The 22911-nt window shown below is 39.5% G+C and overlaps 1 protein-coding gene across 3 annotated transcripts in view; it reads right to left on the reverse strand.

The window, feature by feature from the left end:
• PTPRM (protein tyrosine phosphatase receptor type M) overlaps nt 1–22911 on the reverse strand; it is a 946104-nt gene that overhangs the window by 322940 nt on the left and 600253 nt on the right. For all 3 annotated transcript variants that reach the window (XM_049900161.1, XM_049900160.1, XM_049900159.1), the window contains exon 11: nt 17785–17887. In XM_049900161.1, the coding sequence (XP_049756118.1) occupies nt 17785–17887 (103 nt within the window). The remainder of the gene's footprint in view (nt 1–17784; nt 17888–22911) is intronic.

The following is a 22911-nucleotide window of genomic DNA, read 5'->3' on the forward strand; positions in this document are numbered from 1 at the left end:
TTGAGGACTTTGAAAGGAAAAACCTGCTGCAGATTTGCAATTGACTTGAAAATTTTTGTTCTAATTCATTTCAGGATTAAACTCTTAGTTGTAAGTCCATTTTTATTACCCACTTACTGTGTTTCTCATCAGAATACAGTGTTAGAGGGTTATTCAACTGGTCCGCAGAAGGTGGGGACAATGAGGAAAGGAGGGACAGAAAAGTAATGATCCATTTCACTGCTGCTTTTTCTAATCCTTTAAAGTAGGTACTTCTGATCACTTCAAGGACTTAGAATAATACTATCCATCTCCTAGTACCTAACAGTGGCTTTTAAAGGAGACCTGGTAGTGCAGCGCTTCAGTACCCAGTTGCTAACTGAAAGGTCAGTGGTTCGAACCCACCACCCTGCTCCATGGGAGAAAGATGTGGCAGTCTGCTTCCATGAAGATTTCAGCCTTGGAAGCCCTATGGGGCAGTTCTACCCTATCCTATAGGGTCTCTATGAGTTGGAATCGACTTGACGGAAGTGGGTTTGGTTTTCTGGTTTAACAATGACTCTTAACTTGATCCGCAATTTTGGTACAAAATCATCAATTCTATATATATGAAAAAGAATAGTAACTAATATTTGTATGTTTTTGAAGACAGATTATTTTAGGGGTGGGAGAAAAATAAAAACATGAATTATACCCAGAGCATAAACAAAATAGACTTATAATTAGGAAGGTTCAGTGCCATGCTACTGTATCTTCAGCAACAATACAGAATTTATATTCTTCCGAGTCTTTGTTCAGACACACCTAAATCTGTCAGCATTCTGTACTGAAATGACACCTTAGTACTCTGAAACAAACTGGTAAAATTGAACTAAGTTTTAAAAGTATTGTTACCAGTTTAAAATCAGAAAAACAAAGAATTCAATGTTTGTGTTCATGGTTAAGATTACTTAGAGTGTGTAACATCTGGCTGAAAGCAGTTGGCCTAACACAGTCCTGTTCATTACATTATAGATGAAAACTGATCCTAACCAATCTCATACAGACAGTGGGCACTGGGTAACAGGCTGCACAGCGTAAACAGGTCTGTGGGGCGGAATATTATATGTCAGCAACTTTAATTTCTCTTTGTCCTACTCTGATCTAGACAAGATCAGCCATAAATTGCTTTGGGATATTTGCTGGACACCACAAATATATTTCATGTTCTCTCAGCCACAACTCATTACAAGGAGCTTGCCTGGCATCAATAAGTCACTATTGACGTGTATGTGTGTGTGTGTGCGTGCATGTTGTATATGCACTTGTAGTTCAACACCCTGCTGCTCTGCTAGATAGTGATAAAATCTGATATAATAAAATATTAATTGCAGCTGAAAGGCTAGGTGAGAAATATGAACTCAGTTGTAGTCTCATATTGTGAACAAAGGGCAGGGTGAAAAAATCCTTTCGTTATGGAAGTTTGGGATAATAAAAGAACAGCTAGAGCACTAGACTCAGGCTGAGAGGCTCTGTAAAGGCCACCTGTTATGAGTCTTCTCAACAGGCACTGGATTTCAATAAATCAGTCCCAGATGGAACATCTTTAAGAGCAATCTCTTCCCCTTTTAATAAGTGAAGACATTTTCCTTCGCGTATTTTATTTCACTTAAGTTTGTCACAATTTAATCATCACAATTTTCTTAACAAACAAATGACTCTAAAATTGTCAGTCAAGATCAGCTACTGTTACTAGCATATGTTCTCTTGAACAGTCCTAGTGGTTTGAATAGAAATACAATGCTATCAAAGCCACAGTGAGTATCTTTGATCCTGTGTGTTTATACTAATCTCGATTCAGGTGAACTGGAATGCAGAAGCCATCATCAAAGGACAGCAGGTGTACCCAGATGGGGACTGTTGAGAGGACACTGAACTGGGAGACATGAGAGGCCACTGCTTCCGGCTTTGCCCCTAAGTCAAAATCAAAGGCTGACCACCAAGGTCCTTTCAAGCTCTAATATTTTAAGATTCTAGGCACAAGATTAGGCAAAGTTGTGACATCAACAAATGAGAAGAAAACGTGTCCGCCATCCTTTCTTTCTCCAAGTATCTATCAAGCACCAGGCTCTGAGCCAGGGACAGGGAAGAACAAAAAGAAGAATTAAGCACAGATTCAAGAACAGAAACCCAGTCTAAGGATGTTAGAAGCAGGCCATGCAGACAATGACAAGGACATGATAAGGGCGTGTGCAGAGTATAGGGAGGCCCAAGGTAGGCATGTCAGTCTATATCAAAATCTGTTTAGTGTCTGTTACATTAAGGGCCCTATAGGGCCGCTATGAGTTGGAATCGACTCGACGGCACTGGGTTCTGGGTACATTGAGGGCACCTGGTCCGGACCAAGTGTCCAGACATTCTCACCTGCCAAGAACACCTAAACACTGCTCCTGCACTCCTACAGCCACCAACATTTCCCCCAAATTAAAAACAGAACAGTTGCAACAGTCAAACAAAAAAGACAAACGTCTTTAGGTTCCCAAGTGCTCTGACTGTTCCAGTGTCTTCTGCACATAAAACGCACCAACGTTCCGAGTGGGTTTCCATCAGACCCACTACAGGCTGCTGCCACCATCTGCCTGCATCTGCTGCAAAGGAACCACAAGGACCTTGTCAACAGGCAGGCCCCCCGAGGTAAGAAGTCTTTGTGGCTCCTGACACTCCAGATTATGGCAGGGTTGGCCTCACTTGGTTCCCTTACTGCTTGGCTCCTGGCAGAACCACACTCAGGCAAGAAAACAGGGCTGATTATCCTGACTCCCATGGCCACCTACAGGAGGCTTAGGAACAAGAAGGGAGGCATCTCTGCTCTCTGAGGCTGGGAGTAGAGGAAGCCTGCAGATACCAGATACACATAGGCTTGGTCTGTGCCTTCCTCTGAACTAAAACAAACAAACAAACAAAAACAAAAAAATCCAAAACAGTTGCTGTCGAGTTGACTCCAACTCGTGGAGATTTCATGTGTGTCAGAGTAGAACCGTGCTCCATAGGATTTTCAGTGGATGACTTTTTTAGAAGCAGATTGCCAGACCTTTCCTCTGAGGTGCCTCTTGGTGGACTTGAACCTCCAACCTTTGGTTAGCAGCCAAGTGTGTTAACCATTTGCACTACCTAGGGACTCAACACTTCCCTCTATCCATACCAACCAAATCCATTGCTTTTCAAAAGGTTTAAGAAAGCACTGTGACAAAGGAGCATTTAGTCCAAAAGGTTTAAGAGTTTCCTGCAGTTCACATTTCTTCAATAAATATGAGGGAAAAATTAAAACACTGCTTATAAGAATTAAAAAAACAAAAAAAAAACCTGTTATTTACCTTCTTGATTCTCTGGAGACTATTAAAAACGGAGACAGGAAAAAACAGACAAACCTACCTAACAACAAGAAAAGACAGATTAATTTCACTGAAACATTCCACTCCTCTGTAAAACCATTTTGTTTAGCCCCGGTTCTTCCTGCACACGAATTTACACTGCTAAACGTTTAGCAGGTTGGGATGGAAGTTGGCTTGTCAACAAAACAAAACACAGTCTTAGCTTAAAAATAATAATGATGGAATAGTAAAATAACAACAAAAACCCTTGTCTAAGAATTAAATAATAGGGATTAACTCCAAAGATTTCTCCAAATGCAAAAAAAAACCCAAAGGTGTAATATATTTTCTCAATACTTGCAAAGACAATGAAGAGGGGATATTAATTTGCAGGAATCATGCTGGTTGCAAAGGCAGTCTGCAGGGAAGGGTATGGAGTTGGTGAGAGCAGGCAGAGCTCCCGGGAGGAGGCAGGTTTGGGAGGTGGCCTTGTGGCCAGAGCTCAGGACCCAGCATGACATGGAAAGCATGCAGCCTTCTCAAACAGTGGGGGTGATGTCATCTAATTGGAAAGATCACCCTGGACGATTAGAAATGATGCTGTCAAGGATCAAGCTTGGGGCCCGCGCATCATACCTGCTCAACCAAAATAGCTTTATTGTTTTTACTCTATTACTACAATTAGTGTTCCTCTATCCCAATCAGCTCAGAAGAAGTAAAGGTTCTGGAAGGATTGCACTCGGATGCAGGAATTTCCCCAGGATAGGGATAGAATAAAAGGGGTCACCATGTTATCTACTAGTTCTTACTATCATTATTACTATCACTAAAGGCAAGAATACCATCAGCACTAACCAAGGCTTCACACTGACTGATAACACTTGTATTACATGCTCTCCTGAGTGCTTTGCTAACACATCACTCATTCTCCCAGCTCCTAGCGGCCGTTTGAGGTAGGTTTTATTAACCACATCTAATAAATGGGGAAAATAAAATTCAGAAAAGTTACATAACTTGTCCAAGGTTACAAGGCAGGTAACACCTAAGATTGAAGCTCAGAGTCTTCAAACTCCATGCTGTGGGTCCATTTTACATGGTTCCTGACACCTCTGCACCTTCCTTCCCAGAAAAGAGCTGCTGTTACATACTACTTCCACCAGCAAGGCCTGGCCTTATTGCTACAATGAACTGACAAAACAAAAGGTCTTCTAAAACTTTGATAGTTTTACAGGACATTTAAAGGGCAAAAATGATTAGAAACCATAAACATCTTACTGAAAATGAGGCATAAAAGCTATTCTGAGTAGCAGTATAGTCAGCATGTTTGTTAAGCAAATGACAATATTGCAGTTTTACCCTTTTTTAGCATTTTAGTTTACAAAGAACTTTGACATATATTAATCTTTATGACAATTCTATGAGACAGGCAGGAGAAGTATTCAATGTCAACTTTACCGTCTTAGTCATCTAGTGCTGCTATAACAGAAATACCACAAGTGGATGGCTTTAACAAAGAGGCATTCATTCTCTCCCAGTCTAGTAGACCGCAAGTCCAAATTCAGAGCATCAGCTCCAGGGGAAGACCTTTTCTCTCTGTCAGCTCTGGAGGAAGTTCCTTGTCATCAATCTTCTCCTGGTCTAGGAGCTTCTCCGTGAAGGAACCCTGGGTCCAAAGGACATGCTCGCTCCTGGTGCTGCTTTCTTGGAGGTATGAGGCCTCCCCGTCTCTTTGCTTGTTTCTCTCTTTTATATCTCAAAAGAGATTGGCTTAAGACACAACCTAATCTTGTAGATCTCACCAATATAACTGCCAATAACCCATCTCATTAATGTCACAGTGACAGGATTCATAACACATAAGGAAATTACATTGGATGACAAAATGTTGGACAATCACACAATACAAAGAATTGTGGCCTAGCCAAGCTGACAGGTATTTTGGGAGGGCAGTCACACAGTTAGCGGTGGCACGGCATGGGCATAACTCCAAGTCTTCCGAGTCCACATCAGGTGTGCTCTAAGGTGTGGTATCCGAGGTAGTCTTTCTCAACGAATCTTCTCCTTAAAAAAAATGCTAACAGATTGGATCAAGGGTAAAGGTGGGATGTTCTTTTATGCTTCTGTGGTATCTTGAAGGGCAGTGGTATTTAACTTTAATTTAGGGATACAAATATAAATTAATAACCCTACTTGTTCCTGACTAGAAAAAATGAAGTATCAGGCCTTTAGCTTCTTACCTACAGGAGCCCTGCTGGCACAGCTGTTAAGTGCTCAGTGGCTAACCAAAAGGTCTGCAGTTCAAACCCACCAGCTGCTCTGTGGGAGAAAGATGTGGCAGTCTGCTTCCATAAAGATTTACAGCCTTGGAAACCCTATGGGGCAGTTCTACTCTGCCCTACAGGGCTGCTATGAGTTAGAATAGACTCAGTAGCAATGGGTTCCGGTTTTTTGGTTTCTTACCTACAGAAGTTTTAGGTGATAATTACTTCTGCTTGGAAGAAAAAGGTAATGTTCAATTCAATGAACATTTACTGCACGCTTAATTAGGTTTGAGGTACTGAATGATATTCAGAAACTAAATTATGAATATAATTTTGTGATCAGTTTGCATTTCCTATTACATTTACATACATTTTCCATAATGATTAACCTAGGAAAATGCTCAATTTCAGCATTAAATACATAAATCCAACTAATACTCCTGAATGCTGGTCAAGCCTCAATTACTGTGTGCAGTTTTAATTTTATTTACTAAGATGACCACTGTTTACATCTCTTTAACTTCTCTTATCCTAGGGCTTTGCCTGCTGCTCCTCTACTTGGTGGACCTACACCCAACCTTCATCCCCCTGACTGGGTCACTCCTTACTTATCCTTCAGGTTTCAGCTGAAATATCACATTCTCAGCAAGACACTCCCTGGGTCTCTTGCTGAGATTCCATCCTTCTGTTATGTGCTCTTAGAGTACTCTGAAGTTCCTATACAGTGTTTGCCACAATCCTTGCAGAGACTTAGTGTAATAGGTGTTCAATAGATAATGGGTGAACGAATGAAGGCTGTATGAATGAGCAACAGATCAACCCTATACTTCCCTGTGACACTTTTCAAAGAACAAGCATTTTAACTAGATACTAATGACTGGAGGGAGCTCTTATCACTTCTCATGAGCAGAAAATAACCATACTGACACTGGGCGGGAAAACATTTAGTAGGTAAAAGTAGAAAACTGGGACATAGTTGGATAACAACTCAAAAGTGAATCAAAGATATGGAATAAACAAGCATAACTCCCTAATCTTTCTGTTGCCTAACAGGTTGAAGAATTGAGTATTAATTTAAGTAGCTGGAAGTTAAATACAAGTAACCATCACAGGCATAATACTATACTTAAAATCATTCTGGATGACACAGAAGACATATGCCAGGATTTCTATGTGCTTTAGTGTTCTCATATCATGCAATTATAACACATACTTTGTTCATAATTAGTGGTAAATAACATGTCCTGCTGAAGAGAAGGCCATAAAGCAAGCTTACTGTATGGGTAACCAAAACCCACCCAGTGCCGTCGAGTTGATTCCGACTCATAGTGACCCTACAGGACAGAGTAGAACTGCCCCATAGAGTCTCCAAGGAGCGCCTGGTGGATTCGAACTGCTGACCTTTTGGTTAGCAGCCGTAGCATTTAACCCCTATGCTACCAGGGTATGCCCCCCAAAAGATGGGCTTAATGAGCACTGTAACGTGTAGAAGTAGCTGGGTCCTCTCTTCAGCTCCGGAAGCCTGTGACTCTGAGAGCATACTTGGTCACTTTCACCACCTGCCCTTCACCAGCCTCTTAGAAGTTGCAATCTTTTCTCACATATATATGCGATTTTAACACTTTAAAAAGTGAAGGTGAGGCATCTATGGGCAATTCAGCTAGCCTCTATCAAAATTTCCAGGATCCTCACTCACAGAGGCTATCAGTCTTAACCGGGAATCCTCTAGAAATTCATCCCTCACACTCCCTGGAATCAATAGTTGTGATTAACAACGCCTGAGAGCAAACGGCATGACAGCTTTGAGGTTCGTAACTGTGGTAATACGTTGTTCAATTCCAGTCATTTGCAACCTTCTGGTACCCTAGGTTTATAACTGAAGTCACGGCTAATTTATCCCACCATTAACATTTACAGATAGTCCAGGTGAAGGAGGGAAAGAAACAGCTTTCTACACTGTTATGGGAAAATGAGATGCAATCTGATGTATACCCCATCCACCCTGAGGAATGGCTTTGGGCTGTTGGTCAGTATGGTGGGGGACACACAGCATACCCTACTCTCACATCTAAGGAGCCGGTCATGTGTAATGTATGGCTTCTGCTGTAAATCACACTCAAGGGCTTTCATGTCATCTGTATTTCCAATCTCAGACATTTATCTTTTCAAAGACAAGAATGGGTTTCTTTCGGGATAACAGGAGTGAAAAATAGTATGATCAAAAACTTGGTCTTCCCTGGCCCCAGTCAGAATTAAGCATGCCAGTAGCATCCCTTTGGAGCTGAGAGAAGCATTTCACACTCTGGTTTGTGATAAACAAAGACCCTGAAGCATTTTTGGGTTGCAGCATTCAGTCAGTAGCGGTAACGTACACACCTTAAGACATAAAATCATCATTTTGAAAGCCGCTAGCATAGCCAGGTTCAGCGCAAAAGGTAGTGTAGTTAGAAGAAATAAAGAAAGAAAAAAGAGAAAGGCCCAGAAGGTACTTGTAAAGAAGTGGAAAAAGAAGAAAAATTATCTTCCTTTTTTTTTTCCTTCTTTTTCCAGAAGAGAGACTAATAATGGCCACAAGTTTGTGCTGCTCACATAAAATTGGGATTTAAAAATATTCATACAAATAATGATTTCCAATAAAATTATCATTCATTGCTAAGCTAGCTTTTCAATTTCTAGTGTTCTAGCATTTTATGTAGTTTTAAACGGTGATACTGTCAGCAGTTGCTTTGATTAACACATTTTTCCTTCTTCTAAAAAGGACTAGGAAACCATATATTCGATAAGAATCTAATAACAAAAATATATATAAAAACTTTGACAATTTAACAACAAAAAGACAAACACTCATAAAATGGGCAAAGGACATGAATAGACATTTCACCAAAGAGGACATTCAAATGGCCACCAAACACATGAAAAGATGTTTTGGAAATATGATGAACCTAAAGCTCAGAGATGTAAAGAAATTTGAAATGGTCATACAGTTAGTCAGAGAGAGAGGTGGGATTTGAAAGTAGGTTTATCCAATGCCAAGAAATGTTCTTTCCCTATATCATGGTGTTGGTTTTTAAAATTTAGGCCCACAGTTTATGTGACGTATAAAGAATTATCATTTGAAAATTAGACTATTTACTTCCTTAGAATATGCCTCAGGGGAAAGATGAGCCCACCTGCCTAGAAGGCTATGCACAACACCTGAGACTAGCTTGCATTTTAGACCATAATGATCTTGATTATTAATTATTGACAGATCAAGTAGTTCATTATTAACTTACGGGAATGCATTGTTTAGATTTAGAAATGATACACTGATTTCGGCTAACTTAAAGCTACATTTAAATTTGTATTGCAGAATCTTTGCATCTTCAGGTAAATTGCTTGTGAGGTTTTATACTACTGAAAATACAATAAAAAAGTAACTTTTTATGAATAAGTAATACAAATATTTTCAAATCACTTATTTAACTGGACCCTCTAAGCAAGGATTAAACTCCTGGACAAACCATTCTGATTACAAAGACAAATTTTAGAATCTGGGGGGTAAATTCTAACATAACCAATCCTAACAACTTAATGGTCATAAATTGGCACTTGAACTACAATGTCTTTCTTTTAAGAAAGTGAATTGAGAATTAGCTTCATAAAGGGTGAGTATTACATTAAGCTGTGTTGAGCCATGAGAGCAACATTTCCCACTGGCTGTCCTATAAAGATTAACTATTAAAGCCTCAATTTATTTTCCATGTAAAATTATACTTTTCATGACACCAGATTTGAGTAAAATGAGGCAAACTAAAAAAGGAAAAGCTAGAGAACCAGAACTGATCCTATGAATAGAAACAACACAAACCACACACTAGTATGGTTTGAGGCGTGACACAACAACAAATGGCTGTCTGCCTCCATAGATACCAGTTCCCTGCCCATCTATCTACCATAACGCAATCCTAAAGTCACATGCTGGGAGTGTGAAAGGGTTTCATGCTCTAGAACCAATAACCAGTGAAGGCATTCTGACCTTCTTCCAAGAACCTACCAGAAAGTCTTCATTTATGAGATCATCTGCCATTTTGCAAGGCGGAGTCTGATCCTTTGGTGAAATGATGGAGAACTTCAATGTTTCCATGAGGCAGATAATAGGCCAGGAGAGGCCTGCCATGGTGCTGAGGTGTTTGGACTGAAGTCTCAGAAAAAGAAACTAGGTAGGCAGGAACCAGAAAGTGGAGATTGGGGCACAAAAAGGAAGAAGGAGCGATGGCAAAGGCAGAAGATGTATTTCAACTGTTTCATAAGTTAAACTCAGCTTGGCCCTGGTAAGATTCAGTGTTTGAAAACACACAGACACACACACACACATATGGAGCCCTGGTGATGTTCGGCTGCTAACCAAAATGTTGGCAATTTGAATCTACCAGATGATCCCTGGAAACCCTATGGGGCAGGTCTATTCTGTCCTATAAGGTGGCTGAGAGTCGGAATCAGATCAATGACATTTTTTTTGACACACACATACATATTTCTATTTTAAAGAGCTGCGACTTTTTACAAAACTGTTCAGTGAAGCAGGAGCCCTGGTGGTGCAGTGGTTAAGAGCTCAGCTGCTATCCAAAAGGTCGACAGTTTGAATCCACTAGCCACTCCATGGAAACCCTATTGGGCAGTTCTACTCTGTCCTATAGGGTTGCTATGAATTGAAATTGACTCAACAGCAGTAGGTGGGTTTGGTTCAATGAAGTATCCGATCCTAACTCCCAGCCCAACAAAAGCACAGATAGTTTCCCAGCATCACCACCCCATTTCTCCATGCCTTTTACTGCAGAAGTCACTGCATTACGCTACACGGTTGTTTCCATGCCGACTCCTCCTTAGAATGTGGGCGTCCATACAGTTCCTAGCAGAGTTCCTAGCTTATAACAGGCCCTGAAAGGTGTGAGTTATCTGAATGCTTCAATATTGGTTTTAATCTGCTCATGTGGTAAATAAGTATGCCCTAAAGAATCAGAGTGATCTTAAAATTGCTTCAACTTTGTGGATAAAGGAAAAAGACAATTAAAAAAATTTTTTTCCTTTATATTTAGCATTTTTTTTTTTTTTTTTTTTACTTTATTCACAAGACCACAGTTCTGTTTATCAATAGAATAGATTGGGGGGGCGGGGAGAAAAAGATGATAATGGTACTGCTACCCTGAAAGCCCCCAAAAGTCATAAATTGAGTATATTACCTAGCAGAATTGACTAGAGAGCAGTGGCCCCAATCCTGACCATCCCAGAAAGATCATGAAGGTGGACCTGACAATAGACCTGTATCACACCCCTAGGTCCATAAAATAGCTTGCTTTGAGGTACTATTCATGATTTTTTTTTCTTTCTGAAAAGTATAATGCATTCTCAACCTACACATTCCAAGTTCTTCCTCCGAGCATTTCTTATGGCATCTCTCTTCTAATTGTTAAGCACCTTTCTGATACATCAGTTTATCTCAAAATATATCAGAAATAGATTTCATTTTCAACTGCATGTCCAGCTGTGATTTCTTAACTAGAGTTACACAGCGTTCACATACGATGGTGCTTGTATTTTGGTGAAAGAGAAATATCTGGATATTCTAAATGTTATTATATAATCATTTTAAACTGACACTAATGCCTGGAGACCTAAAACACAACCATGTACCCAGAAGAGTACTAGGTAAAGACTTGTCCTCAGTTCTTCTTACAATGGATCCAACAGGATAATGCAATCATCCTGTGTTATTCCCCTTGTCTCAGAATGTAGATATACTCAGTAACTGAAATAATTTCCATTTGGATTCCTTCTCCTAAGTTATGATAGCTCCATTGTTATCTCTGGGGATGCCTGGAAGTCTGGTACTGACTCTGGGCCAAGATAGCGGTGAAGTAATATTTAATTACTAATAGTGTGCGGTTTCAAGTTTGAACCCTCTACCTTCCCTGTTAGCATTTAAGGCCAGTTTTTTTATTAACAGCATACACCTGGTGTAACGTCTTAGATACTCGGCTTGGTTATGTGGGCAGCGTAGCATAAAGGACCCAACTGGTCACTTCTGTCTCATACAACGAACTAAAATTCATCATACAAAGATTGGTGGTTCACAATTCCAAGAGAAGATGTGTCCTGTGCAAATAAGAAAGGACTGTGGGAGTTATGCCTGGTAGTCTCTTGGGGCCCTGATGCTCACCTTCTCTCTCTTTCTCCTGCTGCACCTTCATAAGCTATAATGTACCTTTATTAAAAGTATACCATGAATGTTCTACATGGAGTCTTGTGTGCCTTTTTAAAAAAATTTTATTGTACTGTACATGAAGGAAACCCTGGTGGCGTAGTGGTTAAGTGCTACGGCTGCTAACCAAAGGGTCTGCAGTTTGAATCCACCAGGCGCTCCTTGGAAACTCTATGGGGCAGTTCTACCCTGTCCTATTGGGTCGCTATGAGTGGGAATCGACTCTGCAGCACTGGGTTTGGTTTTTTTTTGGTACACGAAGGTTTACAGAACAAACTAGTTTCTCATTAAACAGTTAGTACACATATTGTTTTATGACATTGGTTAACAACCCCACGACACGTCAACACTCTCCCTTCTCGACCTTGGGTTCCCTTTTACCAGCTTTCCTGTCCCCTCCTATCTTCTAGTCCTTGCCCTAGGGCTGGTGTGCCCCTTCAGTCTTGTTTCGTTTTATGGACCTGTCTAATCTTTGGCTGAAGGGTGGACCTCAGGAGTGGCTTCATTACTGAGCTAAAAGGGTGTCTGGGGCCATACTCTCGGGGTCTCTCCAGTCTCTGTCAGGCCAGTAAGTCTGGTCTTTTTTTGTGAGTTAGAATTTTGTTCTACATTTTCCTCCCACTCTGTCTGGGATCCTCTATTGTGATCCCTGTCAGAGCAGTCAGTGGTGGTAGCCAGGCACCATCTAGTTGTACTGGACTCAGTCTCATGGAGGCCGTGGTAGATGTGGTCCATTAGTCCTTTGGACTAATTTTTCCCTTGTGTCTTTAGTTCTCTTCATTGTCCCTTGCTCTTGAAGGGGTAAGACCAGTGGAATATCTTACATGGCTGCTCACAGGCTTTTAAAACCTCAGACACTATTCCCCACAGTAGAATGTAGAACATTTATTGATTACTGCTGGGGATGCAAAAATGAATCAGACATAGTCGCTGCCTTACTCATAACTGCAATAACAAGTTAAGTGTGAATAACTTGGTTACCCCAAAGTGGGAGTGATTAGCTCTGCCTGGAAGGGGGCAGAGAAGCCAGCAGGGGGTAGGGATATCTGGCTGAGCTTTGCAGGATGAAAGGAATACCTCAGGAAGAAAAAGGGAACCAAGTCCTTGTCAGAAGTGACAGCGCACTCAAAGGCTCCTTGCATGATGAAGGAGAAGAGAATGTTAGAAACTAAAGAAGGTGGTTAATAGACTGCGAAGCTCCAGGTCTGGGAAGGAAGTGATGGGATAAAGAATGCGGACTAAGAGGTGGGCATAGTTCAGATGGCAAACGGTACCAAAGCCCATGCCGAGGAAGCTTAGCTTCACAGTTTAAAAGTCTAAGAGGAAGAGTGATGTGACCAAATGCGTTTTTAAGAAACATAACTCTAGCAGTAATGATGTATAACAAATGCTCATGCTATGTACCATAAGGACTCTTCCTCTTGGACTTACAGAAAGGGAAACAAATGGGTGTTAAAAAGTTTTTAAAATACCTGATCATGAAGATGGCACAGGACTGGCAACGTTTCGTTCTGTTATATACAAGGTCGCCATCAAGTCGGAGCTGACCCAACGGCAACTAACAACAAGTTCGTAACATCCAGCTTCTAAGCCACGATCAGCTGTATGCCAACAACTATAATTTCTAACACAGGAAACTTTTAAAAACAAGTGCGTGATTATCTCCTGTGTTTCATTAACAATAATTATCTCTTTGCTTGCTTTTACTGTTAAAGCTTTGTTTCAGTTCCTGTCTGAGGTGATGGGTTTCCCAGACTGACTGACACTCCTATGCTGAGCCACTCTCACACAAACGCTGGGTGCCTGGGCATGGACTGAAGCCCACAAGGAGATGAAACCTTATTTCCCAGACAGCTCTTGGGTCTAACCCATCATTCTTTGAAATTGAAACAATTTTTAAAAAGATAAAGTCAACTGCTTTACTATTTTTCTTCAGTAGAATCCGAACTTGTTCTTCACCTCATTCCAAGGATATAGCATGGGTTTCTTAAGAGGACAAAGAGCTGGATAATGAGGAAAATGCACCCTTAATATAGCTTTAATCTTCTGTCTAATTTGTTTACAAAAGAATATTTGATGAGTAGCTTGAATCAACCAGGAAATATTAGAAGTTAACAATGAGGTTTTAATAACTGTACATGTTTTTCTAGTTAACTACATAAGGCAATGCCGCATAAGGAAAATGACAGAGAAGAGTAAAAGCAAACAGCAGACGTTTGTGAAGTCTACCGCGATAATGAAGTCTTGGCAAAATCAACGTAATAAAAATTTGGAATTCCTGTATAAAAATAAACTCCTGATTTATACATGAAACTATAGTTGTTCTATGATACAAGTCTTTCTTCCTTAATTAGAAATATTTTGGATGAATAAAACATTTATGCTCGCCTTTTACTAACAAAGTATTTCCTCCTCATTTAAACCTTATGAAGGCCTACAATAAAAAAAATATGTCCTTAAAAAAAGGAAGGCAAACATCTCTTCCATTCCTTATACCTCTATCTCCTACCTATTCATAACACAGCAATGTTCTTATTACTATTAAGATTGTTGCTCTGATTCTCAGCAACAGAAACTGTTTATAAGTTGCTTTTTATAGATAACTGTTAAGGAAGCATTCGACTGTGAGGACAAACAGCATAATCAGTTACCATTCTATCAACAAAAAAATTCACAACAAAAAATAATTCGATCATGAAAGAGATATACAGCTATAATAGATGTTTTCTCCACTAAGTAGTTTTTTTCCAAATGGATAAATCAAAGAATGAGTACTTAAAATGGTTCTCTTTTAAAATTTCACTGAAATGAATAGCAGAACATTTAGCTAACATATTCGAGCACTTTTTTTTTTAACTAAGAAGACATATACCTCTAAAACTTTTATGGACAAATGAAAACAATAATGCCTAAAGAACAAAAATGACAGTCATTTGAAGACAGTATCTTCAAAGCACAAAAATGTGATTGAGTTTCAAGCTATAACCCATTAGGAGATATAAAACATCATTAATGAGGGATATTGCACACGATAGATTATATATGTATATATCACAAGAATATAATCACAGAAAGCATTTTTGTTAGCACAAGAAAAGCACAACAGTTTGGTAAAACTCATTCTTTATTTACAGCTGCTCTGTTACTGCCAAATTACAACAGTTTTCTCTGCTGGATTATGTCTGCATGTAACCAACAGTGGAGTGGAGAAGTCAGAGAAATGAGGTGATTCTAAGTGAGGAAAAGAAAATTAAGCTTTTCCCTGTCTTATTCAAGAAAAAAAAAAAAGGACATTAAAATTCCATGTCCTAGGGGCCTGTTTACTAGATGGAATGATGGAATTTGTGTTCTTCCTAACCATCTCAAGATTTAAATAATTTTATGTGACAGAACCGATGTGCAGATCAATAAAAAGACCACAATCATTTACGTTGAGCATTTAGTGCAATTTCAAGAATCTGCATTAACCAAGCTGAGGGTTTGTGGTGGAATCAATACACAACCACCTTACTTACTGAAGTGCATAAATGAAGTACAACTGAATTTTCAACACCAATGAATATGGATTAAAAAAATCAAATCAATTGAAAGAACAGGTTTTGGAAATCACACAATGACAGCATTTTTGAACACATAACACTGTGCAAAATCCAGGAAAGCAAACAGATGTTCACTTTCATTTCTACTTTCTTCTAGTATTTATCTTATCTTTTGGGAAAAGCCTTCTTGTATTGCAGCTTGATTACATATGCATTCTGCAAATTTCCAGATGTGTTCAAACGTTTTAATCTACATTACGGCTTTATATTTTAGGTCCCCACGATTCCCTAATCAGAGTTCTTATTTCTCTAAACGTTAAATGAAAATCTTGAAATTTTAATATACCCCATTTAGTTTGATAGTACTATAGACATTTTTTTCCCAAATTAGTCTTTCTAGATATATTGGTCTTACATCTATTCAATAGATAATCAGTCCCATTATGGTGTACTACATGAGTCCTTTTAGGAGAACACTCACTTTTCTGAAATATAATAATATAAAAAGAAATCTTTTTGAGAGGTAAGATCGCAATAATTTCCTCTCTCAAATCCATGCCAAGAAAATTTACTGATTGAAGACAGGCACCGTTCCAGCAAAGGTGATCTCTGTAGAGGGCTTTCCTGTCCTGTTCACAGAACAGTGTGTCTACACCACTGACCTTGGTTACAGCAGTATGGACTACTCATCGGCAGTGACTTGGATGGTGAACACAGGTAATACATTTATTAATTTGAAGATGCTAACAAATAATAGAGGCAGAATTCAAAGTGACCCTGACAAATTAAATGAGTGTTTAGCCAATAACTAGATGATGTTTAATGAAAGCAGAGAAGTGCTAGGCTTGGAAATGGGCATTCTAACAGCTGTGATCACATGAACTGAATTAGCAGCAGACTCAGGGAGTGGGCCCGATGGTGATATGATGTCTGTGTGCATTTGGGATACTCTGACAAGCATTTGAACCTGGATTTTTATAGACAACAGAAGGCCTGATGACATCTATATGAGCAAACTGGTAGAAGCCCCAGAGTGTCCGAAATAATTAGAAATGTATAAAAGTAACCACGAGTTACCAGTTGCCCTCCAGTCTATTCTAACTCGTGGCAATCCCGTGTGTGACAGAGTAGAGCTGTGCCCCCTACAGTTATCAGTGGTTGATTTTTTTAAAGTAGATCACCATACCTTTCCTCTAAGGCAAGTCTGGATGCATTGGAGCACTTAACCGTTTACAACACCCAGGGACTCTAGCCTAAATCCCGTACATAAGCTACCACACTGAGTAATTCAACAGAATAAAAGTTATGTCATAAAATTTTGTAGATTTTTCAAATAAAATGTCTGGGATTCCACCCAAATCTGACTTCACTATCAATGAATACTTTCTTTTTTTAGTCTGACTTTATGAATTGAGGCTTGCATATATTTTGTCAAGTAGTAGGAAGAAGTCCAGCTTATTGCCTGTGGTACTCTAGTAGAAACGTTGATCAAATATAGCCAGGTTTCAAAAGGTTAGTGAAATCAAATTCTACAAAAGAAACATAGAAACAATCTCTATACAGCTTTAATTATGAATGTAAATATTTCCTTGGAGTAAGCTATTCAAAGTAATTGGTTTCTTGGGAGAGAATCTATTCTGATAATTCGAAGGTAAAAGATCCAAATTCGCTCTGAAACAAGTAGAAATTTAATGAGCTTATGACAAGTTCATACTCAAGAGTTATTCAGGCATTTTTTGCCCCTTGGTGGGAAGAATAAATTTATCATTTATTGTACAAGTTACACTTTGTAATTTTTAAGCTATACAAATCATCATGGAATGAGAAATGGGGCCTAGATGTTGGTAATAAACTTAACCCCAGTACCCAGTGCAGTCGAGTCGATTCCGACTCAAATAAACTTAAATCAGTTCAAATACAGACTTCACAGTGGTCTTTCCAATCGTGTTTCTTTCTCTTTCTTTTAAAAATAATTATACATCACATATTCAATTGAAAAAATTAGGCAATTTACTAAAAGTTAACTGACTTTATAGCCCAGGTAAATAGAAAATGAAGATCCATTTAAGGAAAATGGCTCAGGACAAAAAGGTCATCTGCCCTTGGATTCCTAAACTGTAGCAAGCAATCACCCTTTAGAAGTCAGGCCACCTACTGGGCAGACTGGGGCTTGGTTTCTGATCTTCAAAGGACAACCACGTTTGCATCAGAGTCAAACCCTTTAAACAATACTTGAACAGGGCACATCAAAACACTTTCCTTTTCCTCTTGTTTCTTTTAATTAGAGCTGGTAAAGATACAGGTTTACACACTGACTGAGGTTTGTAGCAAATTCTCAGAACACACATTGCAGACATGAATCCATCTGATTCTGACTTCCCTCTGGGCCCGCCACCCCCTCCCTTCCTGCCTACCTGACAGGGGCACCTCTGCTCTGCGCAGGTTTCAGCAGGACCGTTACCGTGTTGTCAGTTTGATTCAGAGGTGTCTCCAGTTCATAAGCTGGCATGGAAGGTGCTGGAAAAGGCATAGGATGGAGACTCATTACTTCAGCTCATCTTTTCAGTTTCCTCTCCCCTTTCTTTTACGAAGAACGTGAAGAACACAGAGCACTTAGTTGAAATTGCAGTTATCAGCTAACCAAGAAAAACTTGACCTATACCCCCTCCATAGAACATGAGCGAAAACTGCTAATGTAAGTGGATACTGACCTTGTTGACCTTGAGGTTTAATTGGGAGATGACATGAGGGGGGCTTCTGAGGTGCAAGGAATACTGCATTTCTTGATTTGGGTTCTGGCTAAATGGGTGTGGTAAAAAACTGCACTTATACTGGTAATTTGTGTACTTTCTATTTGTAGGACATCGCTTCAGAAAATGTTTACATTTTGTGTTATGCTGTATTTAAGGCATATTTAAAAAATAATCTCTAGGATCATAAAAATGAACTTTACAGTTCTTCCACCTAGGACAAGGTTTTTCATTTACCAAAGATTCAGGCTGTGAGAGTCAGAGTGGCTTGCTGGGCTCCGTGACAACTCACAGGCTCTCAGGTAGAGTATCGCAGTCGAGAAGACAGGAATTGAAGAAAAAAGGGCTCGAGCTTTATCTTTGTTTTAACCAGTCACAAGGGCTTAAAAAACAAATTAAAAAAAAACCCACTGCCCTTGTTTCTGACTCATAGGGACCCTACAGGACAGTGTAGAACTGTCCCATAGGATTTCCAAGGAGTGGCTGGTGGATTCCAACTGCCAGCCTTTTGGTTAGCAGTTGAACTCTTAACCACTGCGCCACCAAGCCTCCCAGAGGAACTTAGGCACATTAATTTTATCTCTGGAACTTTGGTTTACTCTTTAAAGATATGGGAAACTACCCCCTAGGTTACTGTGGGAATCAAAAGGGATAACAGATATGAAGAGCCAGGCACATACAATTCTACAAATGTTAGCTCTCTTCCTAGTATGAGTCCTGTTTCCAGGGCCATTTTATGACATTCTTTCTGCTCTAGACTCCTTTTTTTTTTTATGCACCGTTTAGTGACACTGATTACATTCTTCAGGTTGTACAACAATTCTCACCCTTTTTTTCTGAGTTATTCTTCCCTCATTAACATAACCTCACCACCCTCTAAGGTTCCCATCTAATCTTTTGAGTTGCTGTTGTCAATTTGATCCCATATAGATAGTTCTTAAAAGGGCATAATGCTCAAGGCAGGCCTTTTTTACTAGTGCAAGCTAAACTATTGTTTGGTTTTAAGAAGGCTTCAGGAGATATTTTTGGTTTAAAGTAAAAAGATTGTCTCAGGGCAATAGTTTCATGAGTTCATCTGACCGTCATGGCTCCAGAAAGTCTGAAGTTTGTAAGAATTTCAAATTCTGTTCTACATTTTTCCCCTTTTGATCAGATAGAATCTTTGGTCAAAATGATCAGTAATGGTACTGGGCCCGGTCCAGTTCTTCTGGTCTCATGGCAAAGGAGGCAGCTGGTCATGGAGGCAATTAGTCACACATTGCACACCCTCCTTCTATTCCTGCTGCTCCTTCTTCCTAAGTTGCTCTGGGTGAAGAGAGACCAATTGTTGGGCCTTGGATGGCTGCTTGCAAGCTTTTAAGACCCTGGGCATTAGCCAACAAACTAGGAGGTAGAACAGAAGCACTATGCATGTTATTAGGCTAATTAACTGTATGCCCCATGAAACCATGACCCTAAAGCTCCAAACCAAGGAACCACATCCCATGAGGTTTTTTGGTTGTACATAAGCAGTCTGAGCAGCTATTCTTTTTTTTGTCGTTGTTGTTGTTATAAATATATCTATCGCACAACTTTTGCCAATTCAACTTTTTCCAGGTATACAACTTATTGACAGCAATTACAATAACCAGTTGTACAAACTCACCCTTAATCAGTACAATAGTTCTATTACCATTAACCCCCCCTCCCTCTTTTTGTCTCCCTCCCACCCCTGGTAACCTATACTTATAAACTTTGTTCTCTATATATTTGCCTTTTTTGTGTCTTTTTATATAAGAAAGGTCAAACAATACTTGTCCTTTTGTGACTGACTTATTTCACTCAGTATAATGTCTTCCAAAGGAGCCCTGGTGGTACAGTTAATGTACTCGGCTGCTACCCAAAAGGTTGGTAGTTTGAACCCACCAGCTGCTCTGTGGGAGAAAGATGTGGCAGTGTGCTTCCATAAAGATTTACAGCCTCAGAAACTGTATGGGGCAGTTCTGCTCTGACCTATAGGGTCACTACGAGTCGCAATTGACTCAACAGCAGTGGGTTTGGTTTTTGGAACATCTTCCAGCTCTATCTTCTTCCCTAGATTCTTAAGTGTTATTAGGATACGGTAACAACAGAGCTCCTTAGTCATGGCGCCACCACCACATACAGAACAAATCACTTGATGGAGGGTGTGACATGAGGGCATGAGGTCTTTTACAACTCCCAAGTAGAGAAGGCTGATGAGAAAGCCAGAGACCATTTCTCACATATAGCTTTTGAAATCATCTTACATATAAAAAAAAAGATATTGGATATTTCCCAGTTTTATCTATGAGATTTTCTCAGTACTAAAAATTAACTCAAATTCCATTACAAATTAACTCCAATTTATAACACAGAATTACACTTTATATACCACCTAGTTCTCTATCTTAGGTCTATGAAAGTAGAGAATGAGGCCCAAAGACTATAATTTCTTTATAAACTACAGAAATCATATAGTTATTCTTGATGAGCCTACATAGGCTAACTATGATGTCAAGTTTCTTTGCTTTTAGACAGAATTATATTGACATGGTGTGGTAACGGTAGTCAGTCTCATGTTGATCAGAATTTTTGTCTAATAAAAATGGTAAAAATGAATTATTCTTTTTCTAAAACAATACCCTTTAAACCAAAAGCTAAGAAGTTACCTGAACACAACCAAACACTGAGGGACAGGGTAGCTGGGGCTGGGGTCTAGGGACCATCATTTCAGGGGACATCTAGGTCAACTGACATAACAAAGTTTATTAAGAAAATATTCTGCATCTCACTTTGGTGAGTGGTGTCTGGGGTCTTAAAAGCTTGAGAGTGGCCATCTAAGATCCATCAATTGGTCCCAACCCATCAGGAGCAAAGCAGAATGAACAACACCAAAGACACAAGGGAAATATTAGCCCAAGAGATGAAAGGGCTACAAAAACCAGAGACTCCACCAGCCTGAGACCAGAAGAACTAGATGGTGCCTGGCTATCACCAAGGACCACCCTGACAGGGAACACAACAGACAGTCCCTGACAGAGTGGGAGAAATGTGTGGAGCAGAATGCATATTCACATAAAAAGATCAGACTTAATGGTCTGACTGAAACTGGAGGAACCCCCGAAGCTCTGTTAACCCAGAACTAAAACCTTTCCCGAAGCCTACTCTTCAGACAAAGATTAGACTGGACTATAAAGCATAAAACACTTGTGAAGACTGTTCTTCTTAGTTCAAGGAGATACACGAGACCAACTGTGTGGCTCCTGTCTAGAGGCAGGATAAGAAGGCAGGACGGGACAGGAGCTGGTTGAAGGGACACGGGAAACCCATAGTGGAAAGGGGAGTGTGCTGTCACATTATAGAGATTGCAACTAGTGTCACATAACAATATGTGCATAAGTTTGTGTATGAGAAATTAACTTGAGCTGTAAACTTTCACCTAAAGCATAATAATAATAAAGAATACCCTTTTTAACGTAAAAGCCTTTGAAACATGGGGTCCAAGCGGGATATTTTTAAAAATCTGCTTGGAGGCATGCCCATTGGCACACATTTCCTTTTTAAGTCCCCATGAAAAATTCATATACTAGACCTTATGGTCTTTAGTTTGCATCCAGGGGGAAAATCACTTGGTCAAGGTCAGGGGAGAAGTACATGGAAAAATTATAATTAGAACTTAACTTTTCTAATTTCAAGTTAATTGCTTTTTCTACTCACCCATTTGTACATCTATGCCATTTTTTTAACTTCTATTTTTTTCTAACCTCCCAAGTTATTCTTCCTCTTTTCTAGCTGTCCATATTGTTCCTATAACCTAATTCTTTAATATAATTCTTTATATTATATATCAAATGTATATTAAACTTCAAGACAAGTTTATGCTTGTAAATAAAATCATTACACAATGAAAAATTATCTCTAGTTATAATTGCTTAAAAACAAAATTCCAAAATCTCCTTTTCTCAAAACTTAGCAGAAAGTGTAGAACGTTCTACTTGTATTTCCCTTCCTTCAATTCCAAACAGCAGCTGTTACAAAGCCAGAAATGAGGGTCAACTGGTATAAAAATCAGGCTACATATTTTTATCTAACCTTGGCTGATTAAAAGGGATACCCACCCCACTTCCCACTCCATTCCATCTACCCCCACCAAACTCAGACAAATACTTCTCTATTCACACCCAAAGGAAAAGAGTGAAAAAAAGAAAATGCCCATGGAATTGTGTTTATTGCTGTTACATAGTCCATACCAGATGGCAACTTCATTTCCTCTAGTCTGAAGCACAAAGACATTTTCTGCACAGTTGCACTTGCCCAGAAATATTTCTCAAAATATGTCTTTTGTTGGATGGCATAATTGAGTCTCCAAAAGCAAAGAGCTGGAGGCCATCGGTGCCTGGTACCACCCCCTGTGTCTCCTGTCTCTTCAGGACACAAAACTACTAATAGGGGAGGTCCCCAGGAAGGCAGATCCTTCTGGAAGGGGATTCCATATCATGCTGCTTTCTGCGGAGCTCTCAATCATTCATGGCTCATTACAGAGATTTTCCCAATACCAACCACTGCTTTAGAAACTTGGGATCACAGAGGAATGAGAGTGCACTGAAGAGAACCTTCTGCCTCACACCCAAGTCCTCCAGTGCAACTGCTAAAACAGTGGCCACATCCTAAAACATAAGGATCTTATATTCCCAAATCACAAATATTTTTAGTATTTCATTTAATTCCATGAATCTGATTTTTAGGCATCCAATTTAGGCATCCAGAGGTATTAATTTGATTAAGAACATG

This window comes from Elephas maximus, chromosome 11 (genome assembly GCF_024166365.1).
Source record: "Elephas maximus indicus isolate mEleMax1 chromosome 11, mEleMax1 primary haplotype, whole genome shotgun sequence".
In the NCBI taxonomy this organism is placed as follows: Eukaryota; Metazoa; Chordata; class Mammalia; order Proboscidea; family Elephantidae; genus Elephas; species Elephas maximus.